Source organism: Podarcis gaigeae, assembly GCF_964106915.1.
Source record: "Podarcis gaigeae genome assembly, chromosome: 2".
Lineage (NCBI taxonomy): Eukaryota > Metazoa > Chordata > Lepidosauria > Squamata > Lacertidae > Podarcis > Podarcis gaigeae.
The window spans coordinates 76,309,989-76,337,502 of NC_139679.1; the positions used below are offsets into that span (position 1 = coordinate 76,309,989).

The 27,514-nt window shown below is 43.1% G+C and overlaps 2 protein-coding genes across 2 annotated transcripts in view; one reads left to right on the plus strand and one right to left on the minus strand.

Annotated features, from left to right (window-relative positions):
- Positions 1–6,054: 6,054 nt before the first annotated feature.
- On the minus strand, positions 6,055–15,734 carry TNNC1 (troponin C1, slow skeletal and cardiac type). The gene is made up of 6 exons (XM_083726709.1): positions 15,590–15,734; positions 12,001–12,031; positions 11,057–11,203; positions 10,396–10,510; positions 8,799–8,935; positions 6,055–6,498 (listed from the first exon to the last, which is right to left on the minus strand). Exons 1-6 carry the CDS (start codon positions 15,611–15,613, stop codon positions 6,467–6,469), a joined length of 486 nt encoding a protein of 161 aa, XP_083582835.1. The 5' UTR covers positions 15,614–15,734; the 3' UTR covers positions 6,055–6,466.
- Positions 15,735–18,986: 3,252 nt separating this feature from the next.
- Positions 18,987–27,514, plus strand: part of NISCH (nischarin) — a 38,677-nt gene continuing 30,149 nt past the window's right edge. The window contains exons 1-2 of the mRNA XM_083726500.1: positions 18,987–19,448; positions 26,672–26,755. Of these exons, the coding sequence (XP_083582626.1) occupies positions 19,362–19,448; positions 26,672–26,755 (171 nt within the window). The 5' untranslated portion in view covers positions 18,987–19,361. The remainder of the gene's footprint in view (positions 19,449–26,671; positions 26,756–27,514) is intronic.

A 27,514-nucleotide genomic window follows, 5' to 3' on the forward strand; every position in this document is an offset into this window, starting at 1 on the left:
CAGCCCTCAGATTGAAAAAATGTTCCTCACCCTCCATTTAAAAACTCAGGGCTGGATTAAACTGAGCTGTCCTGTAACTGGAAGCCGGAGCAAGGTCTCCCAATACCATAATGGAACTTCCCCCACCTCCTCCCTCAAATCCAGTCTGGACAGGGAGAACAAACGTAAAGGAAGGGAAGGCTAGATTGTTCCATCTGGGAAGCAGAAATGCTTATACGAATGGAACAATCAGAAGACAACCTGTCTATAGAGCCTTCATCCCAATTTGTTAGCACAAAGTGTGCGGGGTGTTAGACAGCACCAGCTACTTACTGAGCCTTCATCCCCATTTACTTGCAGGTTAGATGGTATTACATCAAACAAAAGTTATCCCACTCTTTGCAGTGCATTTTCCCATTGCTTGCCTTATTGCAACCAGTTTTGGGAGAGAGTGGGTTTGTTGGGCCAGAGCTCCAAATCAACTTTATTTGCACAACTTGAATTTGCCAGTATGTGACCGAACCTCACCTGAAAGTAGCAAGGGCCTGCAAGCGTCCTGAGTATGGTACAAAGCAGACATTTTCGTTTTCTTCTAGGCCTCAGACTACCCAGTTGTGGAAATCAGTTGCAAAAACCCTTTTGGAACATGCATTCCAGACTGTTAGCAGAACTAGTGAATGATTACCTCTGCTATGTGGAAGCAGGGTGGGTGACTCACCTGTCTGAGGACATAAATGAGCTTGCCGTAAGACCAGAGGATAAGGGCCAAAGGAAGCAGGAAGCAGCACACAAAGAGAGACAAGTGGTAACTGCGGCTGTTCCAGTCTTCTCTGTGCCAGGCCAGAGCGCAGTTTGAGGCAATGCCTTCCACATCGTAGCTACTCCAACCAAAAAGCGGTGGCAGAGTCCACATGATACACCAGAGCCAGGTAAACAGGAGCGCCAGGAGGGCATGCTTCTTCCCAAACTGGATGCCTTTGAATGGCCTGCAAACCACCAGGTACCTCTCCACAGCACACACCACAACAGACCAAAGGGCCACCAACCCTACAGCAGGAAGAGGAAGGATTAATGCATGCTGTTCTCAGGGGGGAAAGCTTCTCCAGAAACCTGGCTAGGATGCTGCCATAATGGTGGCAAAAGATGAAAGTGGCTGCAGGATGCCTTGTCAACCCTTTTCCCAGCATGTTCCCTCACTGGCCGTGTAAGCATCCTCTCAGGTCACATCCACACAGGCTGCTGCAGAGGGAGGGGGCAGCCAGGTACACTTGCCCCCAGTCTCAGAGAGCTAAGCAGGCTAGGGGGACCTTGCCAGGGGCCTTCCAGACTCTCAGCCCATGCCTCAGACAAGCTCTGCACGGGCCTGCATCCACGCCATACATTTAAAGCACAGGATTCCCCAAAGAATCCTGGGAACAGTAGTCTACCCCTCAGAGAGCTACAGTTTCCAGCACCCATGACAAACTACAGTTCTCATGTTTCTTTGGGGGAAGCCACATGCTTTCAATGGACGTTGTGTGTATGGTTTGGGTGTGACCCCGGTATAGGAAATTAATGTTTATTTAGGTCAGATTCTTGCCTCACTGGACTCGGGAAAATTAAGTGTAAGAGGTAATGAGTTTTTCCAAGGCCCTCCTGACTGGTCCACAGGGATCCTTTACTATTATTATGGTTGTCATTCGTATAGAACTTTCAGGGTTCAAATCACTTCACAAGTACCATTTCACTAATATTTCACTTCCTTATTAGGCAGGCTGAGGGGAAATACCAAGAAAGGGCCTTCCCTTCCACCACCCTCAGAAATTGGGGGAGGTGTCCTGGGGGAAGGCATTCTTTGTGGCAGCCCCTAAATTGTGGGATTCGCTTCCCACAGAGGTACATCTGGCACCTATACAATACAGCTTTCAGCAAATGCTGAAGATGCATTTCTTTACTCCGGCCTTTGACACCTGAAATACATGTTTTCAGGATCCATCCTGTTCCTGCGATTGCAATTTGCTTTGTTTTTAATACTGAATTTTAAATTGTTGCAACCCATCCTCTGCTGGTTAAGAGCAGGTAATAAAAAACAACAATAGAACTACTACTGGTGGTGGTGATGATGCAGATAAAGGGCCCAGACTGAGGCCAAGAAACAAGTTGCTTGCTCAAAACCACCTAATAAGCTCACCATGGAGATGAAATGTGGACCCAGCAGTCCGCATGTACCCTATTTTACAGTGGACAGTCCTTTATGCAAAGGCATCCTCTGTTCAAAGGGCTGTCCAGGACAAGTCCAGTTTAAAGACGCCTTGAAGTTGACCATCAACAGTTAGTCCCCGGACAGCCAAATGAGCAATCACACAGGTCACCTGATCAAAGTCGACCCCAATACAGTAAGATGTAATTCTATAAAGTATTGTAATTATTTCTAAATTAGCATATATGCAACCTTTATGCAAATCTGTGCAATCTGTTCCCTTGTTGAAACATTTGCTGTTTCTTGGTGATGCTTGAGAAGCAACCCTAACCATACAAAGTATCATGCTTCATAAACCTGAATGAGAAAACCACATTAGGTGGTCTTTTCTGGAGTGTCTGTAATGGTTGTAAAGCTAGCAACAGGGAGGTCCCTTGGTCTTTCAAATTTCAGCAGCGCCCTGTGCAAGGCCAAAATTCACCCCTCTCACCCCCTTGCCTTCTATTCTGCATGTGCACTACATCATAGCTGTGACACCCTGCGGCACACACACACACACACAGCTCAGCATCCAGTGCAGGGAAACCTGTCATGCTGCCCTAAATCTACCTCTGCTAGCAGCTTGTCCAGAATGAGAAGAAGGTGTAAAATTCTAGGCCTCCCCACAAGAGAAACCACAGGAGTTTGAAGAATATGTGGCTGGGTGGGTGGTTTGCTTGCTTGGTTGCTGTTGAATGATCACTGGGCCTGGGGTTTCCCACCCAGTTGGTGGGACTCCCTCCTGTTTTCCATCTCACACCACAGCAGGAGGACATTTTACTTCTGAGCTCGCATTCATCCACATACTAGCAGGCATGTCCAGGAGGTGGCTGCAGAAAGGAAGGAGATGGGTGCTGTGAGCTTCCCACCTTTCCATCTATGTGATAACTAACTTAAAACTCTCCAGGCAACCGTCCAAATTTTCACTCCAGTGGTAGATGAAGCTTATATATTGAATTCCCTGAAGATTCACAAATATGCTTCAGATGTGGGTTTCCAGTTCAGATACCTTCCCTTAATATATGATATGCAGTTCAGGTACTGAGTTACATTTTCACTAGACTGTAGTGACTACAGCTTAACAAAATGTTTACTTACATACTGTGAATTCCTTAAATTCCACTTACATACTGAGGATTCCTCAAATTGGAAAGGTCAACATTAATATTTTTTTTAACCATCTGAAACGTCAAATTGGAGCAAGCCCCAAACTGATTGCCACCATCAATTTATTCAAGGAGAAAACCCCAAGCAATTATTATCTCCATTCTGACTTAATATTTGTTTCTTCACTATAGTTGTGCTCACATTATCCTATGTCTGACAGTGATTCCCCACAGATTTCTATCTGCGCATGCAACATGGGTTGTATAAATGCATGTATAGACTACTATGTATGCAGCAGAACTTCCCTTAGCAATGACACACATAAATCTAGATAGGTGGGTAGGTGGGAATCACTTACCAAACAGAGCAACGGAGAAGCCCTGGAAGATGCAGAAAGACTTGTTCTCAAAGTAATATCCATGCAGATTAGCATCCGTCGTGGGGCAAAGTCCAATGACTATACTGCCCATGTCTGCAACCGACAAGTTCACCACAGCGTAATTAATAGGAACCCTGAGGAATTTGTGCTTGATGGTTAGTAGAATGATGGTTCCGTTGAACCAAATACCCAGAAGGGTGCCAAGGATCATAAGCACCCCAAGACCAAACTTGTATTTCCTTTCCCTGACCTGATCCAAGCAGTTGATGGCGTTACACGTCACATTCGGTCCAAGGGATGTTGAAGCATTGGAGGAAAACAGAGAATGATTCATCTTTCCATTTTGTTTGCAAGAAGTGATCCCTGTGCAAAGGATAATGAGCTCTCGTAATTCTCCTATTATGTCTCTCACAAAAGACACTCTCTGAAAGATGCAATCATACATTATCCCTTTTGGGTTTGAATCCATTCTTGTTTTTACGCCTGGGGAATGGATATATAGCATGTTTGAAGGCCCTGGGCCCAAACTATTAGAAAAACACATCTCTTGGAAACCACTTAATTATGTGTCTGTTGTGCCTCTCTGCAGTGTAGCACTCGTCTTTAGTGCTTGTTGTCATTTCAGATCTAGAGAAATGATAAATAATTGTGAGTTGCTTTGAAGCCCATGAGAATGGTAGTTATGCAGGCTGCTCTAGCTCTGGGAAATGGGTAGGAGAACCTATCAGTCTTTTATGTCGGTCATCTTTTTCTCCAGAATACCAGCTCTTGCTCTTGTTAATATGCTATGCTTTGGAAGTGATAGTGACAGACAAACAACCCTGAAATATAGATGTTAAGATCATATGTAACTAAACACAAATATATGACACTCTGGAGAGTAGCAGTGCTGGGAAGTGTGAACTGAGTCTTTCATCTCCACTCTGCCACCAGAGTCCCATTCACAGGAATGGCACTGGGGGGGGGGGTGTCATTGGGCACTTGCCCCTGAAGCGGGCCCATTGCCATTCTCTGCAGCCCCCTGCTGCTCCAACCCCTTGCAATTGCTGCCTGCTCACCTGCCCTCTGAGCATGCAACTCCCTCTGGGCAATTTTGCAGATTGTAACCGGAAGAAGAGTGCAAGCAAGTGGGCAGGAGGAGCACGTGGCAGAGGAGGACAAGCCCACCAAGGACCCCTTGGCTCAGGGGCTCCTCAAAACCTAAGAGTCGAAACAATCCACAGATCAGTATCTTTTAAACATCTGAAGAAATACTCTCTGCTCTAATAAATAAAGGTCTTCTGGTGTTACATTTCTGAAAGTATGTTAATAGCCAGCTTGGGTGCAGAAGCTAAGAGCAGGTGAGAAATTGGGCATCCTAAGTATCTCAGATCATGCAGTCCATTTCACCAGGCTGCAGAACAGAAGGCACAGCAGGGAAGGTGGCCTATCCAGCCAGTTCCGCTGAGAAACCAGCTGCCTTTGACGGATAGTCAATCACTCTGACTGAACACTTCCATCCCAGCTGCTCTTTTTAGAGCTATAACTTTGGTGCTTGAGATTGCTTCCCCCCGTCCCCCAACTTCCTCCCTCATCCCTTATTCCTGTTGTTACATGCCTTTTAGATTGTACTCTTGAGAGCAGGAATTGTCTGGTGTGTGTGTTTTTTAATTGATCAGTAAGCTGCATTGGGGGGATGTGGATCGCATTGTGGGTTAAACCACAGAGCCTAGGACTTGCTGCTCAGAAGGTCGGCGGTTCGAATCCCCATGACGGGGTGAGCTCCTGTTGCTCGGTCCCTGCTGCTGCCAACCTAGCAGTTTGAAAGCACGTCAAAATGCAAGTAGATAAATAGGTACCGCTCCGGCGGGAAGGTAAACGGCGTTTCCATGTAGCTGTACACCGGCTACCTCAGCCAATAAAGTGAGCTGAGCACCACAACCCCAGAGTCGGCCACGACTGGACCTAATGGTCAGGGGTCCTTTTACCTTTTTAAGCTGCATTGGGAGCATATTTTTTTTACAGGGTGATAGTGGCGATGATGATGATACACCTTTAAGCAGTGTACATACATCAATTATCAATAGATAAAATCAGCAAATATGAAAAACAAATACTGTATGCATATGACTAAATCTTGTGCTTGCTGAAATCAAAGTTTTTCGCAAGCATTTAAAGGAGTATATTGAGGATGGCTACCTAATGTGTTTGGCTGAAGAACTGGGTACAAATTCTTGAAATAAAGAAACAGACCTTGACAAAAATATGTTCAGAGAATACAGCACATGACATGTTTGATGAGGACACTCCAGTATAAACCCAAACCTGAAATGTTGATAAGCATCCCTAGCACCTTTTGGCAGTGAAAGTCTTCTGCAAAACCACCAACAACTTTAGTTTTAAAATAATTTTATTAGCATTTCAAAAAGAAATTTTTATTTCTGTACACACTGTACTTTTACATTCCACTTGACACTGGTGGAGGATGAGCTGTAGCTCCACTGTTAAGTCAGAGTTTGTAGTGAATTACTAAATGTCTCAATAGTCATTTAAGCCTCATTTTTCATTGTCACCTGCACAACCCATTCATACATTAAAGGGCACATTATAATCATGGAAAGCAATAACAAGTAAACAGGACCACAACCTGACTCAATAAATAGTCCATAGGATGACTATCTGAGGCACTTAAGATATGGGTCACACTTTCCTGATGTTCACCATCTTCAGTACATGACATCATGCAAGTAGTAAGGAAAAGAGAACTGGAGGTGTCCGAGGCTGCTTTTCCAGAGATCTTATGCTTATTCAACGCCTTTCATAAACTCCAGAAATTCTGCCAAAGAAAGGAAATCCAAGATGTTTGTTTAATAAGATGATGGTTGGAGAAGCAGGGGATGTTTCTTGACACTTCTCCCTCCCCAGCTCCACAAGTGTGATTCTCCTTTCCCATAGAAACCTCCTGCCCCAGATGATGAGCTGTACTCATGCAAGGACTGTATACAGGGGTATGCATACCCCTAAAAGTTTTGTGAATCTAAGTTTGGCCTCATTGAGGGGCAGTATTTAAATATGAGTAGGAAAATGAGAGTACCCCTAAACACTTTTTTAGGGGGGGGGGAGCACTGACTGTATGTATCAATTGTTGCACATAAGGCATGCATTTTGCCATTTGAGTTTGTCGTACCCATTACTTTCCCCGAGGCAAAACCACCCTATTATCATTCCTCAAACATTTTTCAAGCAAACAATGGCTATAGTCCAAGACAGTTAAGCACACTTAGGACTATTTATTTCAATGGCCCAAAGCAAGCTTAACTCTTCATTAGACTGTGACCATGGCTATGAGACATCTCAATTTGTCTTGTACTTTTTTTGAAAGGATAATCAAAAAACGGTTTTGTGTACGGAAAATGATACCAACAGCTTAAATATGAGCTATTAAGAATTGACAATGAAGTGGCGGGCCCGTGAATGCAAGTTAATGCATTCTGACCCAGAGACTATTGCATACTGCAATACAGCCAAGGCTTTTCCTCCTTTATTTAGGTAACAGGATTTATATACCACTTAATCATCAAAACCTCTAAGCAGTTTACATAAATTGTACATTAAAATTTCTGATCACATCAAAATTTAAAAACAAGTTAGGGTAATTTTTGTTCAAAATAAAATCAGCTATTTTAAAAATCTATTATAAAACACATGTCAAATTTATATGTTTGGGCACGCTTGCTTATAAAAAAGTTTTTAGCAGGTCTGAAAACATTACAGTGAAAGTGCTTGCCTACAGTGCCAAAAACTAAGGGCTTTTAGCCAGGAATTCTGCCCAAGGTGAAGCCTCCAGAGGGCGTCATTGATGCTCTCAGCCTGTTAGCCAATCTACGATGAGCTGGGGCTGCCTGACCACCACCCACTCCACCCCATAGGTCCAAAGTGGTTTTGCTATTGCCTTTGTTGCCTCATCCCATCCTACCCTCTGAGTCAGAAGCCCCTTCCTTCTCTCCCCACTCACTTTGCCTGTTCCAGAGGGAAGAGCCCCCTCCGCGCATGTGGGGTGCCCAGGACAGCTGCATTGGGCTGCAGCACCAGCCCCTCTCTCCCTCGTGTGTCTCTACACTCCTTGGTGCCAGGTGGCTCCCTTGTCCCACCAAGGCTCCCCAGCTTGGACAGCTGTTTTTCTCCACCACCACCCCCCACACACCCCAAATGTAACTGCTCTGATCTGTAAGTCTTTAAAGAGACATGAGAACCTTCTTTCCCACAATCGTGTGATAAGGTTGTAAATATGGGGGTTTGCTTTTTCACAATTCAGATCTCGGTCCCCTTGCTGTTTTTCGTGGGGTGGGGTTGGGGGAGAAGAGGGAATTTAAGACACAAAGAACTAAAACCAGACAGAGAAGTAAATGACCCTGTGCTTTGGGAAATGAAGTGAGATAATTCTTTATATTACTGGGAAATGACTTGCAGTGTTAACGTTTATGCATATTTACTCATAAGTAAGGACCACTGAGTTCAGAAGTAAGCCCTGGTGACTAGTGCAATGTCTAAGCATGCTCTACTCAGAAGTAACAATCACCGAGTTCAAGAGGAAGCCGTAGTCCGTTCAAGTGAAGCCTCTGGAAGCTGCCCCTGCTATAATGGGCACAATGTCAAAGAAACCCTCAGGAGCTAGATATCAGAAAAGAGCAGAGGAGTGTGCGTGTGTACGTGTGTGCATGTGTATGGAAATGCGCATAGGGCTGGTCGATGTGAGTCTTCTACCCAGGTGAAAGAAAGCCTAGTTTTGCCGTGCTACAGGGAATCAGCAGGGAATTCAAAAGTGCAGGTGTGGCTATACTGAAGGATTCCTTGCAAGTGTGGAATGAACACTATGTGGCACTCCCAGATCCACAGATCAAAGCAGTCAAGTGGGCATTTATGGGGTAAGGTGATGCTTCAAGTCAGCTGGTCCCAAGCTGGAAGGATTTAACTGAAAGGAGTACCTTTGGTCTTTAAGTAATGATGATTCTGAGTTTTTAAGATTAGGTCGTGTGTGTGTGTGTGTCCACCCTCTTTTTCTTTATAGTGGTTACCATCTAAGAGCACTGCAATTCTTGCTGTGATTTATATGCAAAGTTACACACAGTCAATTACCATCATAGTCAATCTTGCCATCGTTATTTTTGTCTCCATCTTTCATAAGTTCCTCAATGTCATCTTCAGTGATCGTTTCTCCTGTAGCTTGCAACATAAGTTTTAGTTCGTCTAGGTCTATGTATCCATCTGTATTTCTGTGAAGAGATGGGAGAGCTCAAAAATGGAAGAATTCCATTCCTGTATATTTCTTCATTCTCACCAAGCATTGCATTGCGTTTATTTGAACACTGTATTCTATGCGATACACCACAAGATCAACCAAACAACCCAAAAGGCATTGTTTGGCATTAATATTTGTATTTCAATATGATCATGTGCAGTTTCTCAGAGATCTGAATTTTACAAAGAAAGGACTTGCAAACAGCTGAGTGATAATCTAGTGGAGCTGCTAAATGCACATGTGCAAATGCAACATTCATACCCATCTAAATATTGGCCCTGAAGTTTTGGGTCTTTCTTAATGGTTGGCCAATGTGAAAGAGGGGAAAAATCCAAACGTGTTGAATCATAGAATTGTAGAGTTGGAAGGGAACCAAGGGTCATCTAGTCCAACCCCCTGCAATGCAGGGAACTCCACTAAAGCATCCATGACAGATGCCCATCCAACCTGTCAAGTTAATGATGATGAAGAGAAAGTTCTGGAACCTTCTTGCCCCTGGGGGTCAGATTTTTATCTAGCCTTCCCCCTGCAGGCCAACTTTGTCAGGTGGGTAGGACAATAATCGCATGGTATCATTATGTCGTGACATTCTTCTAATGTTTCTACGCCTAATTTTGCCTAATATATCCACCTTTGCAATGCACTTTACCCTAATACGGGACGCAGGTGGCGCTGTGGGTTAAAGCCTCAGCGCCTAGGACTTGCCGATCGAAAGGTTGGCGGTTTGAATCCCTGCTGCGGGGTGCGCTCCCGCTGCTCGGTCCCAGCGCCTGCCAACCTAGCAGTTCAAAAGCACCCCCGGGTGCAAGTAGATAAATAGGGACCGCTTACCAGCGGGAAGGTAAACGGCGTTTCCGTGTGCGGCTCTGGCTCGCCAGAGCAGCGATGTCACGCTGGCCACGTGACCCGGAAGTGTCTCCGGACAGCGCTGGCCCCTGGCCTCTTGAGTGAGATGGGCGCACAACCCCAGAGTCTGTCAAGACTGGCCCGTACGGGCAGGGGTACCTTTACCTTTACCTTTTTACCCTAATACAATACATTTTTGTATGGTTGTTTTTTTTACTAAATTATGCATTTTATAAACACTCCACCCTAGTATATGCATTTTTCTGTGCATTACTTGGCTGGAGGACTACAATGAATCCCAACCTGGGAGAATGGCAGGATGTCAATATATTAAGTAATAAAAAGAATTGCAATATTCAGAGAAATGTGAATTTTGCAGGCTGGTTGTGTCTCGGTTGGCATATTGCCTTGAAATGTGAGCTGAAATGATTTCTCCCCCATCCTCGTAGTGGCAGCTATCACAGTGAAGGAAGTCTATGAAAGCTAGTTATCCTCTTCTTGCATATTACTAGTCACCCGGGACTAGGTATGAGTGTTAGAAACGTTCTGTCTCCACTTGATCACTGTCTAGGTCCACAAGGTACTTACTTGTCAAACATTCTGAAGAGATCAGAAAGTTCTTCTTCTGATTTTCCTTTGCTGTCATCTTTCATACACCTGACCATCATAACTAAGAACTCATCAAAATCTACAGTGCCACTGCCTGTCAATGAAAAAGAAAACAACAAAGGTAACTTATCTCTCACCTTGAGCATTTCCACTTAAATATTCCGAACATGGTAATAAAAAAAGCCAGTTAATATTGTAAATGCTGTAGCAGTTGACAGAAGCTTGTTTTTCCTTCAAATTTAAGTGGTGGTGGTTGTTTTTTCCCAAATTTTTGTTGCTTGTGTTGTTAGTTGTTCTTCTTGTTTCATCCATTCTTTGAACCCATAAACATTCAAGGAGGTGTGATGAATTATTTCAATATGATGATTTCCATCTAGAATTCCATCTAGAAACCCAGCCAGATGCATGGGCTATAAATAAAAATAATGTTGTTGCTATTAATTCATTAAATTTATATACGACCCTTCATCCGAAGATCTCCGGGCAGTTCACAAGATAAAAATGCAGAATATGCCAAAGGACATCTGGTTCAACTCCTCTTCATTCCTCCTCCACACAGCTCTCAAGAAAAAAAAATGTTTTACTATTTTTAAACTTTCCTTTCCAGATCCTTATAACCACCCAGAAAAAAATAGCTTACCATCTTCGTCTACTTCATCAATCATCTCCTGCAGCTCCTCGGGGGTAGGATTCTGCCCCAGCATTCTCATCACCTTCCCCAGCTCCTTTGTGCTGATACACCCATCCTCTGCACCCAGGACAAATATATCAAAAGCAGCCTTGAATTCTGGAGGAAGAAATGAAGTCAGGGTTTGCCACATTGAATTCAACAAGGAGGCTTCAAAGCCTACAGCACTTTCCAGCTGTGACTGACAGAAAATAGCTGGCAGCTTTCTACTCCTGCCTTCAAAATTATGCCAGATTGATTGTCTCTCATCCCTTCCCTTTCATGAATGGGACCAGCTAAGCTCAAAACGTTAAAAGGCTTAAAAGAGTTTCAAGGACATTCAGCCTCCCAGCATTTCACAGATGTACTCTGTTAGTTTATATTTTAATTCAAAAATATGCCAAATGCAATCTGTGGAGGGCCCATAGCTCAGTAATAGACCACATGGTCCATGCACATACAGACCGGGGTCAATCTCTTGGGTAGCAAGAAGTCCTTACTGTGGGAAGCCCCTGATAGACAGAGTCAACAGTACTGGAATATTTGGAACCAGTACCTTGTCTTGGTACCAGGCATATCATGGCCCAGTTGATCTAACATCATCAGGCAGCTTCATAGGTCTATATGACCCCTTTTAAAAACATCTCTGGAATTTCTTTATATCCTGCATCTGCCAATAAAGGGTTGGGAAGCATAAGCAGGAAACCGCCTCTTAAGATTAGAGTGAAGTGGTAGCAGGCTGAACTTCACAAATGGTCATCTTCCACCAGCTCTGTATCCAAGCTCTTTATTTTACATATTGATTACTTGTCAGCGCTGGTGGCTAATTGGTTAGTCAACCACCCCAATTACAAGTTGACAATGCGGCAAACAGCCTTCTTGTGAAATAAATGGGAAGATAAATGGCACAAGCTTACCATTTTTCTGTTCTTCTGTCAACTGCTCAACCTGTTATTAAAATAAAGACTCAGTTCAATCATACAGTATAACTATTTGTATATATATCATCCTTGTACTTCAGTCAAATATAGTCTTCCAGTAGCAAGACATTACAGGCTAACAAAACAGATATATTAATTTCTTAAAGTAAAATGTTTCAGTAGCCTCCAACTTCACCTGCTCTGACATGAATTAAAGTCTCTCTCTCTCTCTCTCTCTCTCTCTCTCTCTCTCTCTCTCCCCCCCCCCAAAAAAAAAATTAGTGTTGACTTGATTGTGAATTCTCCTCTTGATGCATCCCTTCTCATTAACATTGTATTTAATAGGCATCATAACATCTTCACCTATCTCAAATATGCACATCTAATTTGCCTGGTTGTTTCCTCGTGGGATTTAGCCAGCATCTCCTTTAATGATACTAAATGCTAATTTGTACCATTTAGTTGCTATGTGCTCAAGTTAATACATAATACAGTGGTACCTCGGGTTAAGTACTTAATTCGTTCCGGAGGTCCGTACCTAACCTGAAACTGTTCTTAACCTGAGGTACCACTTTAGCTAATGGGGCCTCCTGCTGCCGCCACGCCGCCGGAGCACAATTTCTGTTCTCATCCTGAAGCAAAGTTCTTACTCTGAGGTACTATTTCTGGGTTAGCGGAGTCTGTAACGTGAAGCATATGTAACCTGAAGCGTATGTAACCTGAGATACCACTGTAGGAGCGTCCCCTCAAAATATTCATGCTTATGATCTGGGCCTTGTGCTTCTGATTTATCCTCTCTGTTGTCTTTGGTGAGCTGGCCTAAGTGCTTATGGTTTGCAGAATAGACTTCCAGGTTCTTCTGAAAGCTGGTGGTGGGGTGACAGAGTGTTGGCTCTAAATTCAGGTTCAGACCCAGGGACACGCCCCCCCAGCTCATTATTCTTCCGACTGGGCCATTGGACTGCAGTCTTGGACTCCAACTCTGCTGTACTCCTCCTACATACAAACAGATACCACCTCCTTCATGTCAGCATCTCCAAGATACACATACACCTTCTGCCCTGTCCCCCTTACACACCTTTGTGTAAAGATGGCTGTTGAGAAACATTCCCTTATTCCTGACCAGTCCTGTTTGCTTCTGCAGAATCTTTTCAGAGTAAACTGACACACATGGATCAACCTGTAAAATCTTTTCCAATTACCTATGAGGTCAGAACCACCCCATAGAAATACTGGTCTCCCATCCATCAGCCTTGCTTGTATTGCGTTGGAAGGCTGCAGAAAACGAATGACAAGATGGGGGAGGGGGATAATCTATGGAAACAGATAACAATAGCAGCAAGATGCCAGTGCAAAATTTCATAGTGAAACCTGAACCCGCTTATATAAGCCTCTGTGATGGAAGTAGAGCAGCTGTGAGATGCTCTTTCATTGTGATGACCAAAAAGAAAAAGAAAAAAAACCCCGACAACCCAAGATAGTTGGAGACAGCAAACAAACGCCTCCTGTCACTTTTGTGTGCTCCACATAACTTGACTATTTTGGCACGCTGGCTATTTTTATGCCCTAGTGACTGAGATGCTGTTAAGAAAGATAGCCCTTCTGATTGTTCACAGAAGCTGACTGACATTGGTATTTATCACTGGAGGCTTTTATCTCAACCCATGGCCCTGAAAATGTTCTTTGTATACACTGGCATCTGGAAAGCATTCCAAACTTAGCTCTGCAGAAGAGATGTGAGTGGGCAACACGATAAATCCGCTGGATTCCTTTGAACAAGTGGTTGCAAAATTACATGTGTTACAGGAGCAGTTGTATGCATGTAAAGATGATTGTACTTTGCAGTAAATGACGGACTAATGTAACATTCTTTCGTTTCCAGCTCAGCACCCCAGTTGCTGCCTTTTTATGTTAACTTGTTAGAGGATTGGACAAGAGAGAGACCTGGGGTCAAATACAGCCTCAGCCATTCGGCCTCTGGCAAATCACATCTATCAACCAAACCTCCCTTATAGGTTTGTTGTGAGCATAAAATGGGGAAAGAAACCTGCATTGAGCTCATTGGGCAAGGAGTAGGATACAAATGTCGTAAGATAAACATGTACAAGGCTAAGCTAAGGCAACACGTAAAGGATCATCTTGTTGACCAGGAGCCCCAAATGGACAAGGATGAAGAACTCTCTTAAGTGGCTGTAATTCTATTCCTACAACATGGGAAAACCAGTGACTTCCTCTATAATTGTTGTAAAGGCAAATAAGTTAAAGGCTATGACAAGGGGTGTAGAACCACTGTACTAAATGTAAAGTAAATTTTGCTATAAATAAATTTCCCTCAATGCTTTGATGAGCCTAGTCTCAACAGTGTTGCTCAGAAAGCAGACAGTGCTGTCTGGGGTTGACTACCAACTTGCAGACTGCAGACCCTTTTATTAGTAAGAAAATGCAAAACATGCAGAATTCAGATAGCCCAGTGTTGTCCCATATTGGAAAAAGAATCTTCTGTATTTTAGACAGAAATGTGTCCACAGCCCAGATACATTCTTTTGCCTCAGTGGATTATTTATTTACAGCACATAGCAGCTGTTTAAACCTACTTGTAGGAGCTTAGCCATCACCAGGATATGCTCAGGCAGGAATCATCCCTTCGTCCATCTGTCTTATTAGGGTTTCTTATTAACAATCTTAACCACAGCAGAACATAAGCCCAGTTAGACTACAGATATAGCCGGAACTGTTCTTCCCCCGATTAAAATGGAATTAGTGAGAGTATTTCTGTTATTGTCATTAGTTTCTCTCCTTACCCCTTTGACTTACTTTCCAAGCTAAAAATAATAACTAATCTAACTTTCCTGAAATTTAGGCAATTGTGATCTGGTGTCCTCTTCTTCATTGAACAGAGTGAGCATTTTCCTTCAAAATTCGTCTTGCAGAGCAAAACCATAGGCGCAAAAAATTATAACCACATTACTTCTCAGGCCCCCTTGTAGTTCACAATTACGAGCAGAAGGGGAAATTGTAGATGAATTCCGAATTAAACAAACCAACAAAAACCCTTCAGCTTGTGAACTTCTGGGAAAAAACTATATTTGCATATATAAATAATAAATTGTTTCACTGCTAACTGCATTTTCTGTAAAACATATTGGCTATAATAGTACAAAGATAAAGTAGTTTTGAAATTATGCTCAACAACAGCCTTATGCAGTTAGGCATCCCTAATCCATTAAACAAAAACCTAAAATATATACTCTATTTAGAGCTGGGTTACAATGAAAACAGACTTTCACATAAAACACAGTAAGTTTCATTAAATTAAGCAACAATGCATTTGTCCAAGTTTTTTTTAAGTTTTTTTAGGGAACTTAAGCTGTATGGCAAATCTCTTTATCATATCAACAAGTTGAAGGATCTCCATTATTACATTTAACATTAATGATAAAAATGAATCTAACATCATCACCAGCATTAACCAGAACATTAATATTTGCACCTTGTTAAGACATGTGGAGCATAATCCTGTGCTTGCTTACGCAGAAGCAAGTCCCAGCCTCAGCTTTATATCATCATGTATGGAAATATTACTTACTGCTGCCTTGTAAATATCATCCATGGTTCGTTACTGTTGGCCCGGTGCTGGATGGAGATGACAAACTGTACAGAGACAAAATTAAGGTCTCTGCCAGCTCTCTGTCCCTTGAAGCTCTGCTTATATAGTAGGCTGGCAGCCCTAAATGTGTCAGCCAGGGACTGCTGATCGCTACACAGCCCGGCATATAAAGCCATCCTATCCATTCTAAGCAAGACTCTTCACCTTGTCTCAATGGAAAGCATGCAAAGTTTGTTACAGCTGACATTTCTAAAACATGATCCTAATTCCACTGACGCTTACTTTGTTTGTTTTATACTTCAGAACTAAAGTGCAACCTGATCTTTGCTACACTTATGCTTCTTTCAGGGATCAGATGGCACACGTATAGAATGATGGTTCCACATTTTGGGGGCCCTTTAGTTTTCCGCGCTCAAATTCATCCATATGACTTACAACACAGCTGACCGCAAAACCAGTGCTTTGTATACTATGCAGAGCTGATTTTCTACCAACAGAACATGAGTATCCTATTGGAAGACCTGTCCTTTCCAAAGGAACCCTTTTCCAGATTCCACATGTGTATCACAATGTCAGGGGCGAGAACATGGGCCTATGGTGTACACTCTGTGACAATTGAGAAACAATTCATATATAAACTTTCCACATGCAGGTTTATGGCACAGTCCTTCACTCAACCCAATGGAACCACTTCTGTTTCCTTTTTAAGTAGTGAAGGAGAGTCTTCCATCTGAATAACTGTACCACACAATAGTCCAAATGTTTGAACTGACTGTTACCAAATTCTCTGCAAGCATCTGTGGGATAAGCTGGTTAAATTCTTAATTCATGTTGACCCTTGGCAAAACAATTTGTTCCATCATTCACTTAGCTTGTTCAGGGACATGCATTGGTATTGAGGTTATACATATGCTAGAGTGAACAATCTCTCTCTCCACTGATTCAGAGCTCCCCCCTCTGTCCAACTGTGTTTGCACACAGGTAGGTAGAGCTGGCAAGAAACTAATTCATCTGTAAATGGAAACTTATGTGAAGAATTTGCAAGTGGGCTTTACTTTGAATGAGTAGAGGTACGTAAGAATGGCACTACAATAGTCAGGATCACTTAACATGGATTTATTTCCTATATTTATTTATTTATTTATTTGTTTGTTCAGTCATATTGTGTTTTACCCTCACATCAGCCAACAATGCTTATGAAGCAGCTAACATAAGATCAATAAGAATAATACAGTGGTACCTTGGGTTACAAACACTTTGGGTTACAGACTCCGCTAACCCGGAAGTAGTACCTCGGGTTAAGAACTTTGCCCCAGGATGAGAACAGAAATCGTGCGGCGCCAGCAGGAGACCCCATTAGCTAAAGTGGTACCTCAGGTTAAGAGCAGTTTCAGGTTAAGAACGGACTTCCAGAACAAATTAAGTTCGTAACCAGAGGTACCACTGTATATAATTATAACAAATGTTAAATATCCTCCTGGTCAAAGGGAGAGGTTTTTCTCCATTCTTCCAATGCTAAGAGTTGGCATTCTAAATTCTTCATCCTCTGCACTTGTATTCTCAGGTAATGGATGGCTCTGGGGCACCCTATCATTAAGCAGTGTGATGTGGCCAGGAGGTGGCCAGGAAAATAGCTGTGAGGTGCCCCAGGATGAGAACAGAAATCATGCGGCGGCAGCAGGAGGCCCCATTAGCTAAAGTGGTACCTCAGGTTAAGAGCAGTTTCAGGTTAAGAACAGACTTCCAGAACAAATTAAGTTCGTAACCAGAGGTACCACTGTATATAATTATAACAAATGTTAAATATCCTCCTGGTCAAAGGGAGAGGTTTTTCTCCATTCTTCCAATGCTAAGAGTTGGCATTCTAAATTCTTCATCCTCTGCACTTGTATTCTCAGGTAATGGATGGCTCTGGGGCACCCTATCATTAAGCAGTGTGATGTGGCCAGGAGGTGACCAGGAAAATAGCTGTGAGGTGGTGGAGAACTGAGCTGCCCTGTGCCCTCTAAACTAGCTTGCTGCCTTCAGGCACAGTGGAGAATGCTGCTCCAGCCCTGGTGTTTGCTTGCCAGTCTGGTGGGTTTCCGAACATGGAATGTGGGTAGGGAAGGGACCATTTTATCCTTCGCCACTTATAGCAAACTGTCTTAGGCTGGTACTGGCTGGCTCTACTTGATGAATGAGCCAAAAAGGTGAACAGGCTCTGGTTCACACTGCTGCAAAGCTTGTTCTTGTAGCTCAGTGCATTCAGAAGTAAAATAATAAAGCATTTTTCAGGAGCTATAAGCAAAACAACAGACACTATTAATACAGTAATTCTTAAAGAGGTTACATAAATTATTAGAGATCTAAATCCTACCATAAAGGTTAACGTAGACAAGTCCAAAAATAATCCTTAAAATGCATGCCCCAGACAGTTGTCATAAATTACATTTAAAAAATTTTAAAGTCATGTTCAGAAAAGAAAGACAAAACTTGCTTGGGACTCATACAGTAGCTAGGAAAGAAAAAAATTGAGTGCAGAACTTAAAAGCTCTTTTTCTGTTTTTGGTAATGTCTCCCTGGAGCCACAGGAGTTTTTTAAAAATAGGCATTTTGAAGAGCAAGACAGACAGTGGTTAAGAGGCAGAGAAAAATAGTTGGTTAACCGTTAATGAGCCAGCTGACAGCTAGCAAGGACAGAAAGATTGCCACATCCTTTGGGCCTTGCTGGATAGTTGCTCCGGTGAGGGAGAAGGAAGGGCAAGTTTTCTATTAGCGTTTCAGCTGATTATTTATTAGCTTAACATCCCATGAGGATTCTTCCATCTAAATCTCTTTTGTTTACCTTTGAATTTTGTAAGTGACAGCAAAGGATAACAGGATGATAAAGATTTACGTTCATGGGTGTATTCATGAGGTGAAGCAATTTGTTGCATAAACATTATTTGCCTGGACATATCTACGTTGCATAATGGAGGTTCTTTCCGTGCCTCTCCAGGCAAAAATGGAGCCTCCTTCACAGGTGCAGGCTACCATTATAACAGCAAAAGCAAGATTATAGGGGTGATTTGCAATATAACGAAACAGTGGTGTTGTCTGGGATAACTTGTAGTAATAGATGCTGGCGGCTCAGCAGCACAAGCCAAGGACTCACTAGTCAAGAGTGGTGGATTCTGTGGCTGGCGGAGCAACCGTATCCGAACTGCAACACCTTCTTTCCAAAAGAAACTCAGGGGTGAAGCTTTTTTTTTAGGAGGAAAACGGGGTCGAAAGTAACCCGGAAGCTCCGTCCTCCGGCTGAAGGAACTGCGACTCTACATCTTTCGAAAGTCCATGTTTCTTCCTTCCTTCCCCCCCTCTCGATCTCCCGCGCTTTAGCCCCGCCCCCTACGCCCGGGGCTTCCTCGACCCTTCCGCAGGCTGCGAATGACAGTTGTCGCGCGGCGGCGTCTCTCGAGGCCTCCTCCTCCTCCTCCTCGCCCCGCCCCCGCCGGAGCCAGCCGAGTTAGGGAGGCGGGCAGGCGGGCGGAGTGAAGCCGAACATGGCGGCTGTGACGGCGGCGGGTGCTGCGCTGGCAGCGGCCCGTGGGGAGGGGGCAGCGCAGCAGCAGCAGCGGCCGCCACAACAACAACAGCAGCAGCAGCGGCCGGCGGAGCTCGCCTGAGGAGAGCGGCCGCGTGAGCGCAGCTCCTCCGCCCCAGCGGCGCCTTCCCCTCCCGCGTCCCTCGCGCCCTGCCCTGCCCTCTTCTTGCCTGAGGAGCGGCCGAGATGGAGGTGGTCGGGGCCGGGGAGGAGGGCGAGGAGCCCCCGAAAGGGGTCCGGATCCTTGGCTCGGAGCTGGTGGAGACCTACACGGTGAGGCGGCGGCGGCGGCGGCGGCAGGAGGGGCGAGGAAGGGGAGGCGAGGTCAGGGCGGTGGTGGGTTTCTTTTTCTCAAAGGGAAGGGTTCAAGTCTTTCCCCTGGGTCCCTCATCCCTCTCTCGGGGAAAGGACGGGAATCTCCTGATCATGGTACACGTACACACGCACTGTGTATCTATATCGTGGGAAGGGGGGATGACGATGCGGGGATAAATGGGGAGCGGGTCGGAGAAAACCTGCTAAAGAGACGCCTTCCTGATGCATCCAGATCCGATATTGCCCTGTTGGGAAACGATTACAGGTTTCACCGGGTCCGTGTTATGCTTGTGCTCTTCCGAGTTACACAGAACTCTTCCTTGGGCTGGATTTCCTTGGGCGGGAACACTTAACTCCGAAAGCAAAGAAATAAGATGCATGTGAGAGAGCAAAGGTGGTGTTGGGGCAGGGGAGGCACTCCAGCCATGAAACATCGTCCCCAGAGTCTCATCTTTCTAGCATTTGTAGAACCAGAGAAAGGAGGCAAAATGTGCTTTTTTGTGAGAAATTAGCCCCCTCTTCCGCTTTTTAGTGTTTTACATCCCCCGCCCCCCCAATCCTTCAACACCCATGTGAGGGAGGCCATAGATGTTGTTGTCTCTCTTAAGGTTGAGGTTTAAAATACAAATCAAAGATCAAGTTCTGGTATGAGCTTCATTTTATTCTACCATCTCACTTCATGGTAAACAGATACAAAGCATCCTTTAGAAACTGGCCCAAACACATGACCTAACATATAATACATTTGGTATGTTGTTTTTTAAAATAATATGCAGAAGGGATGTGGCAATGGGCAAGGGACATTTTTCCAGTCTGGCTCAAATTCAGTGCATGATAATCTTACGCAACTGTTAAAACTATGAAATGCTTCTCTTTTTGAGTGGTGGGGTTAGAGGAAAAGAATATGCTTTGATTTGCATTACACTAGTTGTAGTAATGCTCTTACCAATACCAATAACTTTGTATAGAGTTGTCCTTGTGGACAAGTACATTACAGTTACCTGACAGCTTTAGAAGCCAACCCAGAATCTTACCATTGAAACATCTCAAACTACTTGGTTACATAAATGAAAATGGGTGTGTCTCCTAGTTTTGTTTTAGCTAAGCCATTCTCTTAGATGAACTCTGAGCCATTCTCATCAATGAATTTTGTAGTGCGAAAACAGATTTCTAAACCCGTTTATGCCTATTTTAATAGTATTAAGGGTGAGAATACTTGGCACCACATTGGTTTAAAAGTGATATATATGTCCCATTTCTAATGCTGCATAGATGCATGCATCGTTGATTGCATTTTTAATATGTAAAGTGTAAAAAAAATCAGGGTATAATGGAAATGATTTACATAATGTGAGATACTTGGCAGAGATATAACTGCAGTGTGAGAGATTTGAAAATATTTTCCCCCTTGAGTACACGGGCTAGCTAAAATAAGAGAGAAGGGGGAGAAAGCAGACTAGATAAAGTACTTTCAAAATGTAATTCTTTGATCTGTGTGCAGAGCAGATAATGATATTATGGTGACTAATCCAGCCAAAATTAGGCAAACAGTCCCCCTCACAGTGCTAATTTTGGCTTGCGCCTTGTTTTGTTAGTGAATACTTTTATTTGTTGGTTCTACCCAATGTAAAACGAAGACAGACTGGTAGGTCGCCTACCACAGCAACCTCATGATAATAATAAGAAAACCATAGACAAGAAATATGTTTACTGATGAAGTAGACTGTAGTCCAAAAGAGCATATGCCATAATAAATTGGTTAGTGTCTGCGCGAGCGGCGAAACCCTGAAGTAACCGTTTCTGGTACTTCTGGGTCGCCGCCGGACGCAACCTGAAAAAGCTCAACCTGAAGCAAACACAACACAAGATATGTCTGTAATGGACTTGCAGTGTCCCAGGTAACTTGTGATGATGGGAAAGGTAATAGACTTGGCTTGGGGAAACTTGCAGCATTTTTATTTGTGAGAGCCACCAATGAATATCTTTAACAACTATATAAGTAAGCAAAGTAAGCGATACTTTCCCCTGCTTAAGAGTCAGCAGTGTCTGGTAGCCATTACATCAATCCCTACCCTCTCCCAGATCTACTTTCATGCCTAGTAACACAGTTCAGTAAGGGTACAGCCCCATTGCCCCTTGTCAGATCTACTTCTTTGATATCCAAGAGGTCAGCTCCTCCAACTGCAGTGGCTTAGCGTGGTTTGCCAGTGCCCAGGGCAAGGCAAGTATTGAGCCCCCTAACCTGTAGGAAGAAGCAATCATATATCACAGTCAAAGAAAAATTTGAGGAGCCCACCATGCAAGAGTCTGCTCTTCAGGGACTGGGACCATCTGGAACCAACTGCTGACATCTCAGTTTATGGTGAGCACAGAGTAACCCTTCTGATGGGATGGGAGTACTCCGATGGTGCAAACCTTGCCATCATTGGCATGCACTCTGCACAACCTCTGTGGCTCCTTCCCTTTTGCACACCTTTCTCCACGCTTGGAGAAAAAGGTGGCGTGGATTTGGTTTTGAAGAACAACTCACGGCAACAGAGTGCCCTGCTGTCGGGGCTGTCGTTGAGTGGGCACATGACCCTCCCTGATGCAGGGCAGGCTGAAATGAGTGGGAGCATCTCTGCCGAGGCTCAGGGCAATGGGCAGAGGAAGCCAGCGGTGGGCAGGACAGAGTTGTTGGCCATCGCAGTGCCTCCATGCAGTGCTGCTGCTGCCAGATGGAGCAGTGCAGGATATATGTTCACACCTCCGCAGGTTGGAGCATTGCCACTGCCTCAAGTCTCGCCGTCCATCCACCTCTCCCACCATCAGGAGACGCCACACAGCTGAGGAATACAAGGGCCTCTCCTATCCTAGCTCCTGCTTGGTGTCCTGCTCAGGTGAAGCGGCCAGCTGGGACAGGGAGTGCCTTTGGTCAGGGCAGAAGCTGCAGCTGCAGCCTCAGAGGGAAGGAGTATTTTGCATGTGCTCAGAAGCACATCCCTATAAATTTTTGAACCCAGGGCAATTGCCCTGGTGCCTCTCCCCCCTACTACGCCACTGCCTGTATTTTTTCTTTGTTTCTCAGAATTATGAACAGCAAGAAGCCCTTAGAAGACTTTCCCACCCTTATCTCCCCATGACAGCTTCCTGCACCCCTTGAAAAGCTGCTCCTGAAGGTGTGGGAGGCTGCCTGAAATCAAAGGGAGATACAGTGCCTTAGTAAGGGGTCAAAGTAATTCCCCCTGCAGCCCCTGTGTCTGCCCCATCCCATTCTGGAGAGTTCCTTCATCCTCAGGAGCGGCTTTTGATGGGCTGCAGACGAGACAGTGCAAAGATTCCCTTTTCCAAGCTGCCTTTTTAAGAGCCAATCTGAAATGAAAAAGTGCAAAATTGTTTTTTATGAGAGATTTTGTATATACTCTACTTTGTATTTAGTGCCCCTAATGAAATCTGCAAGCTCAAAACACATAGCTTACCTTATCAACTTGGGTAATAACATTGCCCTTTGTAACTGCAGATCTTTCGATTACTACTAGATAATACAAAGCAATAGCAAGATAAGTGACATTGATGATGAAGTGTACAGGCTTTGAAGCTTCATTTACAAAAGGATTGTGCTGTGAGAAATGTAAAAACAACCCTGTCTTCTCTTGTGTGTAAATACATGCTGATTATTGTGATTCTAGAGACACAATCCAGAAAAGTGTGTGCACAGAGAAGAACTGAGTGCACAGCCTGAGCTTCCTTTGAAGTATTTGCTGCAGCAGCTCCTACTGCCATGGTTCAATTTGCAAAACAGCTTGCTGCCACAACAGCCAGAGCTGCTGCAGTGAGAACTTCAAAGAAACCTCCTGCTGTGTGCATGGTTCCCCCTCCTCCAAATGCACATGGAGCCTCTGTAGCTTGCAGCCACTATCCTAGGTTGCTCCATATTATTTCATTTGTATTGTTCCATAGAAATAAGCAGTGAAAATAATTTATTTCAGGTAGTGGAGACTCATTCTAGAAATAGGCATGTATTCATCAACATTCAGAATACAAGAGTACACACTCTTTTCTATTCTCTATATCAGTGAAGTATTTTAAACAGTATTTATTAATCTAATCTAATTTAACGTTAAGTCCCCTACATGTTTCCTTAGACATAAGTCTGTGTTGAGTGAGGCATGCTTCTAGATAAAGTTGTATTGGATTCCAGCCTAAGAGTATAAAGGTAGCCACCTAACTAATGCCAAGACCAACAGATTTCTGACAGGGATGTGGTTAAAATGCCATTAATGATGTCTCATGTCAGTTAAATTATTTGCATGCGTTGGCAGCAAAAAAATATTTGTACTTTGGACTGAGTTTTTTAACTGTAGATATATCAAACAGTATCCTGTTACTTTTCTAAACGTTGCTTTTAAAACTCCCTTGTTTATGATAAAATGTGAGTCCTGAGCAGCATTATTATTATTATTATTATTATTATTATTATTATTTTCTGATATACATCTTAATGACTTTTACTAAGCATTTTAGTTAGTGTGATCAGAGGGAGATAATTTGAATTACAGACTTTGCACGAGTGGACGTCTACTCATGCAACAGGGTTTTACGCTGCAGCCTTGTGTGCCTGTGAGAGCTGAAAATTGCTGAAAATCAGGTAGCCTCTTTTAGTAATAGAATTATGTTATCAACATAGTACAACATAATGGTATGTTAATCTGCCCCCCAATCAATTTCCTATATTAAAATAGGACAAGCTGTGAATGAGATAGAGACAACCCTGAATATATGCTCAGTTCTGCATGAAATTTGAAAATGAAGCAATTTTAAAGCACTCTTGTAGTGCCTTGTTTGTAACATGCAGTATTAAAAATACTCATGTAGAGGAAATGCTAATCATAGATCCGGTTATCATTTCAGAATTAGTGATTCACAACCTTCTTCCTTACTTGCTAATGCAAGGACTAATGCATGATTATATGATTATACTATAATTGAAATGAAGCATACAGGCTGCATTCAAACAATCGTATCTTGACTGCTTAAGCCATACTATGACCAAACCTGATGAACTTAAATGCAGCTGCTTTGCCTTGCCTTCCTGTGAACAAAGCAGGAAGTGTCCACTTAACTATACCTTCCCATAACATACAACTTGAGAAATGATAATTAATGACTTCCCAACAAGCCAGAATGTTAAGCTATGACCAAAATGGGTGCTTTAAATATCATGCTCCTAGAAAAACACCCGGTATTCTAATAGAGTAGCATCCATATAAATTTTGGGAAAGAGAGATGTGATGAGAGAGAAAGTATTGCTCAAAAACTCTGTATGTTAGGTCACAGAATACAAAGCCTAAAATCCTACTTCATTAAAATACTGATAAGTAATTATCAGTAACCTCTGTTATCAATACAGTACTTAGTAGTAGAACAACCCTCCAAATTTTGTATCCTAGAGACAAAAGAGGATTGGGAGTGCCTTATCTTAAATTATATTATGATGGCTTTCAACTTGCACAAATAATGCATATTATTACTGATTTGCTGGAGATCTTGTGGGTTCAATTGGAATTATTCTGCACCACGCCTTCAGTTAATGCTCTGCCTTTTAAAAAATCCTTATTGTGTATTGGGGAAATACACAATCCCTTTTTCAATTGACTTTTAGGATATGGAAGAAATGGTCTCACACTTAGCTCCATCTGCATCCCCTTTAATTCCAATATTGGACAACCCAGCTGTCTGCCTTACAGACAAACATGTACATCTGAATTCTAAAGGTATCCAATATTTACAGTTATTAACAAGGCCGGCTATGGGCTCCTCCCTAGAATCTTAGCATATCTTGGGAGGATGACCTTAAATGTCAGATTCATGAACATGTTGTTGTTTAGTCGAGTCCGACTCTTCGTGACCCCATGGACCAGAGCACACCAGGCACTCCTGTCTTCCACTGCCTCCCACAGTTTGGTCAGACTCACATTCGTAGCTTCGAGAACACTGTCCAACCATCTCGTCCTCTGTCGTCCCCTTCTCCTTGTGCCCTCCATCTTTCCCAACTTCAGGGTCTTTTCTAGGGAGTCTTCTCTTCTCATGAGGTGGCCAAAGTATTGGAGCCTCAGCTTCACGATCTGTCCTTCCAGTGAGCATTCAGGCCTGATTTCCTTAACAAGGAAAAGGTTTGATCTTCTTGCAGTCCATGGGACTCTCAAGAGTCTCCTCCAGCACCATAATTCAAAAGCATCAATTCTTTGGCGATCAGCCTTCTTTATGGTCCAGCTCTCATTTCCATACATCACTACTGGGAAAACTATGGTTTTAACTATACAGACCTTTGTTGGCAAAGTGATGTCCCTGCTTTTTAAGATGCTATTCATGAACATAAATGGGATCAAATATGGGTAAATGCTCCATTAAAAACTATAACTTCTAGGATTCAAGAATCCACTCTAAAAACAATACTTAGATGGTATTGGATTCTAGTGTGCCTTTCCAAAATCAATGCAAATATCTCTCCACTATGCTGGCAATGCTGTAATACTATGTGAAGTTTTATATTCTTTTTGGATAAACGTTTTTATCATTATCTCTCAAATCTAAGCTCAGTCACTAACACCAGATACAGTCTTGGCCTTGTTTTCGATAGAAAGCAGTACAGATCCCAGAGTATCTCATGACACTTCCTAGTGGCTGAAGAATGTCAATAGGCTGTGACTGGGCAAATGCTTTTGGTGCAAGAAGGGCTTTGAGGAGAGGGAGGTCTGCTTGTTGCAGTTACCTCTGTTCAGTTATTTCTGTCTGCTCCTCTTGCCTTACTTGTCCTTTCAGTATTATGCCCAGCTTATCAGGGAGCACAGCATAAATGTGATGGAAGCATTGCGATTCATAACTGTGCTGGTTTCTTGTTGGCAAATCACAATGGCTTGCTTGATATAGGATATCATTTTTGCTGAAGGAAGATGTGTGTGTGTTCTTCAATTAAACCAATAACTGGTACCTGAATATTGCTGGTAACGGGCCTCTGCTTTGTGTGTCAGTATGCTTTACTTGCACAGGTTTAGGTATTCTCGGCATGTGCAGAAGCTCAGAACTTAACTGGCAGCCTTTATTTAATGTTACACAAACACTGGAGGGATTTTGTGTCTCTGAATGTGTAAACATTGGCCATCTTAGGTTTCTTTATCAGCTAAGAATTGTATTTTATTTAGGTGTACATCATTCAAGTGAGCATTGGCAACCATCAGTGGGTGGTCAAACATCGATACAGTGACTTCCATGAACTTCATGAAAAGGTAAATATCCTCATATTTAAAATGTTTGTTGTAATGACTCTGTTACTGTTTTATTAACATTGATTTATTACTCTTCTTCTAACCCGGTGTTTCAATACATTCTATATATAAAATAATTAAAAGCAGTGAAAACACAGAAACAAAAGATACCCCACGTTGAGATTCTCTTTAAAAAAAAAAGGAAAGCCATATGGGAGACCGCACCATGAGAGGGAGGGAGTTCCCCTCTCCCCCAACATATGGCTTTGTGACAGAATGCTAGAGTTGGAAGGGACCATGAAGGTCATCTACTTGAACTCCCAGCAATGCAAGAATCTTACACCCAATTTTCGTTGATGAAAATTTCGCACAGAAAGAGCTATAACCTCCCTCCTTGCTATGCGGCAGTCAGAATCCAGACACACACACAATTGAGTGACAGCTGTTGCTGAAAAGAGAAGAGAGAGTACCCATCATAGGATTCAAGGCATTGTTAACATTTAATGGGCCAGTAAGCTGTTATCTACACACACATGAACAAATTCAATCGAACACAGTAGGGCTTACTTATGAGTAGAAATGTATGGAATTGCACTGAGAGCAAATTATATTAGGTAAAATCTGCTTGGTTCTTTTTAACCATTGCCTATGGAAAATAACTGATCTGTTTATGAATATCCAAGTTCATTTATTTACATGGTCATAGTATGAACCTGGTTGTTACTTAATTTCTGGTACCTGCTAGTTTCCTATCCTTAGTGGTGTTCGAGCCTTGTGAGT

Excerpts from the sequence above, each read along its gene's own strand:
- TNNC1 (XM_083726709.1), bottom strand. The coding sequence starts at position 15,613 with ATGGATGATATTTACAAGGCAGCA. Across the intron at positions 8,936-10,395 it reads CTCTTCAGAATGTTTGACAA|AAATACAGATGGATACATAG; the intron begins GTAAGTACCTTG and ends ATCTCTTCACAG. Across the intron at positions 6,499-8,798 it reads TGGCAAGATTGACTATGATG|AATTTCTGGAGTTTATGAAA; the intron begins GTAATTGACTGT and ends TTTCTTTGGCAG.